General features: G+C 37.5%; 2 protein-coding genes across 2 annotated transcripts; one reads left to right on the top strand and one right to left on the bottom strand.

The window, feature by feature from the left end:
- The first annotated feature begins 364 nt into the window (after window positions 1-364).
- On the top strand, window positions 365-4,689 carry LOC147552288 (malonyl-CoA decarboxylase family protein). Its single transcript, XM_086669259.1, has 16 exons — window positions 365-700; window positions 964-1,061; window positions 1,170-1,260; window positions 1,341-1,467; window positions 1,572-1,755; window positions 1,899-2,043; window positions 2,159-2,249; window positions 2,374-2,432; window positions 2,512-2,589; window positions 2,741-2,824; window positions 3,044-3,225; window positions 3,309-3,437; window positions 3,663-3,735; window positions 3,899-3,984; window positions 4,239-4,323; window positions 4,401-4,689. Exons 1-16 carry the CDS (start codon window positions 632-634, stop codon window positions 4,410-4,412), a joined length of 1,593 nt encoding a protein of 530 aa, XP_086525385.1. The 5' UTR covers window positions 365-631; the 3' UTR covers window positions 4,413-4,689.
- Window positions 4,690-5,006: 317 nt separating this feature from the next.
- VTC5 (GDP-L-galactose phosphorylase VITAMIN C DEFECTIVE 5 (VTC5)) lies at window positions 5,007-7,794 on the bottom strand. Its single transcript, XM_086669260.1, has 6 exons — window positions 7,079-7,794; window positions 6,855-6,955; window positions 6,667-6,726; window positions 6,328-6,570; window positions 6,004-6,189; window positions 5,007-5,888 (listed from the first exon to the last, which is right to left on the bottom strand). Exons 1-6 carry the CDS (start codon window positions 7,188-7,190, stop codon window positions 5,295-5,297), a joined length of 1,296 nt encoding a protein of 431 aa, XP_086525386.1. The 5' UTR covers window positions 7,191-7,794; the 3' UTR covers window positions 5,007-5,294.
- Window positions 7,795-8,008: the final 214 nt, after the last annotated feature.

The raw sequence follows: 8,008 nt of genomic DNA, 5'->3' as shown, positions 1-8,008 counted from the left end.
AAAAGAGACAGAGAGAGAGATAGAGATGCGCCGGTATGAATGAAGAGAGAGAGTTTGATCGAAATAGAGAGAGAGATAGAGATGAAACGTTTTGATGGAGGGAGAAGATAGGATTTCAAGTTAGAGAGAGAGAGAGCGCGGAAGCCAAGAGAGGGATGTGTGTTGTGTCTAATCAAAGTCAGGGAGAGAAAGAGAAAGGCTGGGTGTGTTGGCGGGAAATGTGTGAGGGATAAGAGAGGGAACAATTTCTTTTGGAGGGATAGAGAGGTAATCTAACATTTTGGGTTTTTTTTGAAATATAAATCCCTATTGGGTTGGATTTCCTATTTGGGCTGTGTTTTTGGGCCTTAGATTTATCCTCTCTTCCCTAAAGCAGGAAGCTGCCAAAAGAATAGGCCGTGAGTCAGAATGGACCTCAGGTCGGCACGGACAGTGAACTGGAACGAACCCCCGCACCGCACAGGTAGGAAGTTTGCAAAAATGGTGGCCCTGTGAAAATCCATCCAGGTAGAAGGAACCCGGGAAATTTGGAATTGATGATTAGTCTTCACTTCCACGGAAAGCACAAGGTGTCTCACTCACATCCATTCTAGAGAGAGAAAAAGATTCTAATCTAGAGAGTCTAGAGAGAATGAACAGAAAAGCTTTGGCAATTTTGATGAGAACCAGAATGAGACCAAACAAGCTCCCCATCTCTCCTGTAAGTGAATGCCCTAATCACACCTCTCTCTCTCTCTCTCTCTCTAGCTATTGTTAATTCATTTACAATAACGATTAATCAAATCCACTGTTCTCGCAAGAGATTAATTAGAATCAACAGCTTCTAAAATAAAAAAAATTATGAATTGAAATGATTTCTACTTGTACAATTCATTCATTCATTCTAACTATTTGGGGTTTTTTTTTCTAATTGTTTCGGATTCTTCCATATATGAGTTATTAGTTTTCCCCTTTTTTAATCAGAATGAAGCTAATCTAGCACAGTCTTCTGGTAGCAATCAATTAGGTGAACATGTAATTTCATCTACTGAGATATCCAATTCCCCAAGCAATTCAGAAAGGTACCCTTTCTCTTCCTATATATATATATATATACCATCAGATTTATACCCTTGTTGGATCAAATTATGAAGGGACAAAACTGAACCTTCCTTTTTTTTTAAATTCAGAGAAATGAAGGTTGTCAAAGAGAGCTTACATTCTGCTATATCAATGTCGAAAACTGATATAATAGATGAAGTTCTTAATAATTTCTCCAAGGTATTTTACTCCGAAGATAGAATTTTAGCATCTAAAATTATGTCAATTAGTGTTTTTGATCATGGGCATTATTGATTTAGGGCTATTTTAATCTTTCGTCCGAGAATCGTCGTAAACTATTACTTGTACTCTCTAGAGATTATGATGTTAGTAGAACACAAGTCCGAGAACTGATGCAGCAATATCTTAGCCTCGAGCTTCCCAGCAGTGAGTTTCGTTCCCTACTTTGAAGTAGGCTAAATATCATTATCACCATTGTCTCATATATTCTTTCAATTTAGGTTTTAGTTAATTGAATGTTGTCGTTGAAGGTGAAAAGGCTCAATCTTCCGACCTTGATGGGCAAGCTTTATTATCAGCACTTTATAGGACTGAAAGAAATTTAAGGCATGCACTTCGGCCGAAATATGAAGTCCTCTTTGAGCGGCTCAACATGCACCCTGAAGGGTTGAAATTCTTGACAATTCTACGAGCGGATCTCCTCTCCATGCTTCAGTATGATCTTAGCAAATAAAGAACACCAAAAATACAGCTCTATATGTCTTAGACTTTGATATGGATTTTTACTTTAACTCATAACACGTAAGATGGGATCAATGAAGTTCAATTTTTCATACTTTTTTTTTTGGAATATTCAGGGAGGAAAACACTGCGTCTTTACGAGCATTAGACTCTTACTTAAAGGAAAAGCTTGTTACATGGCTTAGTCCAGCAGCATTAGAACTTCATCAAATTACATGGGACGACCCTGCATCTTTGTTAGAGAAAATTGTAGCATATGAGGTCATTCCTTTCACATCTTGTTACTAGTTTTGGTTTTATTAGTCTTATATGTGGGTTTAGTACTTTCTTATTTGTTTGATAATTTGAAAGTGTTTCTATAATTCCTTTTGTTTAGGCTGTTCATCCCATAAGCAACCTTCTAGATCTGAAAAGGAGGCTAGGTGTGGGTCGTCGATGTTTTGGATATTTACATCCAGCAATACCTGGTTAGACATTTGCCGTTTATCCTTGAACAAATGTTACTTGCTCCAAGAATTAATTTTAGATTTGGATATTCATAGTTCATATATCAAGTCTAATTACTAAATGATTCTAGACGGTATATTACAGGAGAACCTTTAATTTTTATTGAAGTTGCACTTCTGAAGAATGTGGCTGAGAAAATACAGGTTACCTTTTTTCCGAATGACAGTTCATTATTTTGTATTGATTTTATGTTCTAAAGATTCTTCTTCCTACTTCACTCAGGAAGTATTGTGGGACAATCCACCTACTTCTGAAAGTGAGGCAACTTGTGCGTTGTTTTACTCTATATCATCAACCAAGGTGAGATTAATAACATCACAAACTCGTAACGAGATTATCCTAAGTTTATTCTTTAACCCAAGTTACAAAATATTGATTATTTGATTAGCTATTAAGTCAATTTTGTTAAGACATCCATTACATGTATTTAATTTTGCCCTGAACCCTGCAGCCAGGCTTAGCAGGAATCAACTTAGGAAAATTTCTTATTAAACGTGTGATTCAGCTCGTGAAAAGAGATATGCCACATATTTCTGTAAGTACCTCTATTACCCTATACCTCATTGAATGTCAAATAACAGCGAAAAGGGTAGTCGAATCCAACCTATATGTCAATCGTAAAGATCGTTTACTTTTAAAATTCGGCAACTACTGAGCGGTGGTGTATTGTTTGGGGTTTACGCATCATTTATCTCATAATTATTAGGCTTGTACTTGCTTATGGTTTCTAATTTTATCTGGTTTGTCGATAAAGACCTTTGCAACACTCAGCCCAATACCAGGTTATATGCAATGGCTCCTCGCGAAGTTAGCATCTCAACTAAAACTTGCTGAATCCGAAGATGAAGGTGATTCACTAAACAAGATCTCAAGTTCTACTTTCAGGGAAAATATACTTCAACCAGAGGAAGAGAGAGCAATATTGGACTCATCAGTGTAAGCTCAATCAAATGTTATCATGTAATTTTATGAAGTCATATTGTGCAAACCTAATTTCATGTTAACTAATTCATTTGCAGAGAGTTTACAACTGGGAAAAATGGCATGGAAGTAATGTGGAATTTGCTAACATCAACAAATAACGAGTGGACCAGTTCTTCAAGACTGGTATCAGTATTACAAGCCCCTCTTCTTCGGTTATGTGCCAGGTATTATGACCCACTCTTCCATTAGGATACACCAAGTATGGCGATCATCTTCAGAGTGTTTTGTGTTCCTCTCCTGGCAGGCCTTTCTTTAGATTCGACCTTCATTTATCTTAACAGAGGTTCTACATCAATATTTCTTTAGAAGATGGGAATCTCACGGTCCATAAGTGTATTATAAACAGTACAAGTGCTAAATGTCAATTCTGATTAACTTGAGGTTTTCAGGTACCTTATTCAAGAGAAAAAGAGAGGGAAAGCTCTAGATGCAGTGGCCAATTTTCATTTACAAAATGGAGCAGTATGAACCTAAACTAACTCTTCGTTCTATTTGTTAAAATTTTCATCTTCATGATCTCTTCTTCCCCAAAGATTAACCATTTATGGTGTTTGAATATATATTATAATTTTCCGTTGGTTTTGAAATCTAAACTGCAACAATGTTTTGTTTTAACATGTGCTAGATGATTGAGAGACTAAATTGGATGTCAGATCGATCTGAAAATGGCATCCGCCAAAGTGCCGGTATAATGGTAAACTATATCTATAGGTAAACTCTTCTAAACCCATAGATTTCATTTTTCAATTTCGGGTTATGGGTTCATCGGATCTCTGATATCATCTAATGGTGGTGCAACCCCTTAAGCATTAATACCTCAGGACTCAGGATTGATGTCATAGCTCATAACTAGCCTGTCCCAAATGGTCCATTTCAATCGAAGGGGTCCTCATTTTTTCTAAATCTAAAGAATCCCAAAGATATTATACCTTAGAAAAAAATGTTAACTGAGAAATTTTATGCAGGATCGGCGAAATTGAGGAGAATGCTCAGTCTTATTTTAGCCATGGGCATATTCATGTGTCAGATGACCTTCGGCGATATCTTGAGGTAATATGCAATTCTTGATGCTTTGTTGCACATTTTAAAGTTCATGAAATCTAACTTGCTCTCGCTCTTTCTTGTAGAACAATCAATGAAAAGGAAGAAGAGAAAAACTTTGGAGCCAACAACCCTTGGTTGGAGTGGTAAGAGGTATAATCTTCCACCTAGAGGTCAAGAGTTCGAGGCACACGCTGAACAATTCAAAAAAAAAAACTTTGGTCTCCAGCTCTCTCTCTATATATATATGGCGGTTGTAAATACCATTTGGAGGAATAATTCTACGACAGACAAATTTGTAACATGTTCGTGAATATTGTATCACATTGTTTTAAAAAAAATATTATATCACATTCAATTTTTATTTTTACTTTATTTATTTTATTTTTTTGAGAATCTGACATTGTTACAAGGCATTGATGCATCATGGAGATGTAATAAGCACGATAACCGCATAATTTAAACCACGGATGAAAGATGCCTAAAGCCCGACAACAAAGAAGCCTAAAGCCTTACAAAGACAAGAAAATTATTTACAAGAAAATCCCACTCGTCGAGAAACTAAGTCAGGTTTACGAGAGTCAGATGTAGAAAAGTCAGACACAGACAAGAAAATTAAACATCACCTAAGAGGGATGATAAAGATTTCAGATCTGACTCTTAATCAATACTTCAATGAAAATCAGAGCAACTGGAACACAAAATCATACATTAAAACACTTACTAGCATATAAATAGAGGCAGAAACAGTACATGGGTGTTTCTTAGGAGGAGCAACTAAGGTGCACCAATATTCAACAGAAAAGCAAAGCAGAATACAGACTAATCATGGAAATCTTACAACTAACAGCAATGGCAATAAGCACACACAGTTCGCCTTATTTATAGAACACTAGCTCGTCCTCGAGACTTCAGATAATAATTGTAATAGTACCACGTAAATCGCTTTATCGCGAAACATGACCGAGAAACCTTCGCCATTACTGCAGAACAAGACATTCTTGGTCCAAAGCCATGGTTCGGTCGGCAACAATGCTTGCAGTCCCAAGTTCTTCAGACTTTGAGTTCAAGCTTTCGTTCATAGTCTCGTCAGAATCTTCTTGGCATTTGATGGATTCAAATATGATAGCTTTAACTTCTTCGAAACGTGGTTCAGAGAGAGAAACCTCTGCAAGAAGCCTCCAAGCATTTTCTTCGGATGCCTCCTCGTAGTCCTTTCGCCTCTTTAACACCATATGGCCACTGATCTCCCAAACTGCTGGGTTAACTTGAGTGTCTAGAAGTTCGGCACTCACTTCCCCAAGAGCTTGTTTCTCGGCGTAACACTGTGGGAGAACAAAGATTCTTTTCCCTGAATCGGCAATAAGGACATTGTACGGGATGTTGTTATCTTGAAGGCAAATGCACGAGTCGGAGACAGCATTTGATAAGGTCTCCACATCATCACCGCCTTCAAATACGAGACCTCTAACTGGATAATTCAATAGCTCAGAGATCTTTACTTCATTAGGAAGAGTAGTCACTTTTCGAGTAGACGCCTTTTCGATAGGAAAAGGCACAGCCAAGTAATAAGCCTGTTTCCATTAAACCATTACAATCAGAGATAAGAGATCATGAAAATAGTATAGCCATTGAGTTTATCATGGTTCAAACTGAGTAAAAAATTGAGTTATGGTTTAGAAATAAAACCTGGAAGTGAAGGTGATTGATAGTAGCAAATGCACCCAAACTGTTATAACCTAATCGAAAATAAGGATTTCCAGCTTCAGCAGCCATGTTGATTGCAAGAAATAGACTCTTTCGATCGATACTTTGAGGCAAGCTGTCAAGAACATTTGGGATCAAAAGGACATGCCCGTACTCGATAGGGCTCACCTGAAACACAAATCAGTTTCGATCTAACTTAGAATCTAACTGAGTTATCTAGTAATTAGATCCTATACTCGAAGAACTAAAACAATCCATAAACCAAAATCGAATTTGAAGATTAATCAGTAAATTAGTATTACATACATTGATGGCAACGACACTCGGGGAGTTCTCAGAATCAATAGGAGCACTTGGGAAGAACTGAGCTTCATCACCATCAGTCTCTTCAAACTGGAAAAGTATCTCTTCCTGACCAACCTTGGTGAAGTTGAATTTGGTTCCATCAAAAGGTTGAAGAACCTTATCGACACGAAATTCAGTTGGTCGCTTCTTTAGATGACGACCCTCGTTCAATTGGGCAATGAAACCAGATTCACCTGGAATCACCTGCGAAAACAACATCATATTACAAAAGAAGTTCAGAAATCTTCATATTTTGATAACCTTGATACATAAAAAGAAGGGGATGAAGAAGATTGAAACCTTGGTTTCACAAGCAGTAACATCATAGCGGAAAAGCCCTCTTTGCATACGATCTTCCCACTGCAATCAAGAAGTATAATTTGAACTCAAAATCTAACTACTACAAGCAACAAAAATTGGGTATTTTTCTTAAACAACAGAGAGAGAGAGAGATTTGGGTATTTTGTTATAAGGGTTGAGAGATTTACCTCCCCAAGAAGGAGTGAATCGAGAAAAGGTACAGGGGTATTCTTCTTCTCTTCCATGACATTTTTCAGCCTCTTAAAAGTATAGAGAGGGAGATTCGACCCTGAATCAGAAGAAAAAAAAACAATTTTTTATACCCAATCATCAAAAATTGAAAATAATCAGGACAATTTTCACAGTTGATAATCAACCATCAAAGCTATTTGAATAGAGAGAGAGAAAGTACCTGGAAGACAGCAGCTCCGGAGGCAATTCCGACCACACCCAGTAGTAGGCTGGTCCTCTGTGTCTTTCTGGAAATTGGAAACCATAGTAGGAACTCTCTTGATCCTCAACATCTTTGCTAATTTTATTTAGTTTTTCAAATCTCAATAACAATTTTTCAAGACTAACAGAAAATAGATTCACTCACTGGTTTTTACTTAATTATAAAGCTGATTCAAATTTGAAGAAGATGATAGGTTTATTGATTGTAGGTAAATTTAGGTTTGGAAAGAGAAGGGGGGAGGAGAGAAGGGAGAGTTAAAGGAAAGGAAGAAAGAAAGAAGATGAACCACCACCAGCAAGAAAGAGAAGATCAGAAGGACTGCCTCCTTCAGAAGGCAAAGCTCCACGCCCGCCGTGCGGCGAAGGGTTACTCTCAATTACAGAGCCCTTACGTCGTACTGCTCGGACATGAATTAATGGCCCGATTGCTCCGGATATAGCCGTGATGTCTACAACTTGTTCACACAGGGGACTTACCCTTCTTTACCTCTTTCTCTCTCTCTCTCTAGAAATTCTCTCTCTAGAAGGAGAAATTCCACAACCCAGATGCTCGAATTGGAAGGAATGATTGTTTGATTGAATGGGTTGTTGCTGATTTGTTGGAAAAACCAAAGAGAAGAAGATGAGAACTCACTTTCTCTCTCTAAAACTTTCTCTCTCTAGTTATGTTCGCACAAAAATTGAAGATGAAGAGATCAGAACTTAAATAGAAGGAAGTTGTGGTCGTGGTGGAGGACTTTTCCTTGTAAATTGGAAAAATGAATAAGGGTATCATAGGGATTTGAACATCCAATTATTGAGGTATGGAGCCGGGCGAGCCGCCGTGAGGCGAACGGGTTAGTTCCGGTTCCTTTATTAACCTAGACCAAATCAGAACCATGATAGTTTA

This window comes from Eschscholzia californica, unplaced genomic scaffold (genome assembly GCF_041429995.1).
Source record: "Eschscholzia californica isolate CP2 unplaced genomic scaffold, dmEscCali1.0.p SCAF_3, whole genome shotgun sequence".
NCBI classification, from domain to species: domain Eukaryota; kingdom Viridiplantae; phylum Streptophyta; class Magnoliopsida; order Ranunculales; family Papaveraceae; genus Eschscholzia; species Eschscholzia californica.
Note: the sequence above shows the minus strand (reverse complement) of the source record. Positions and strands in the feature narration are given on the sequence as shown.

What these genes read in the sequence shown, in the direction of transcription:
- LOC147552288 (XM_086669259.1), top strand. Translation starts at nt 632, where the DNA reads ATGAACAGAAAAGCTTTGGCAATTTTGATGAGAACCAGAATGAGACCA. An exon ending in ACAAGCTCCCCATCTCTCCT is followed by an intron (nt 701 to 963) that starts GTAAGTGAATGC and finishes TTTTTTAATCAG; the next exon opens with AATGAAGCTAATCTAGCACA. An exon ending in ACTCTATATCATCAACCAAG is followed by an intron (nt 2,590 to 2,740) that starts GTGAGATTAATA and finishes TGAACCCTGCAG; the next exon opens with CCAGGCTTAGCAGGAATCAA.
- VTC5 (XM_086669260.1), bottom strand. Translation starts at nt 7,190, where the DNA reads ATGTTGAGGATCAAGAGAGTTCCTACTATGGTTTCCAATTTCCAGAAA. An exon ending in CCGGAGCTGCTGTCTTCCAG is followed by an intron (nt 6,956 to 7,078) that starts GTACTTTCTCTC and finishes CTTCTGATTCAG; the next exon opens with GGTCGAATCTCCCTCTCTAT. An exon ending in ATTCACTCCTTCTTGGGGAG is followed by an intron (nt 6,727 to 6,854) that starts GTAAATCTCTCA and finishes TCTTGATTGCAG; the next exon opens with TGGGAAGATCGTATGCAAAG.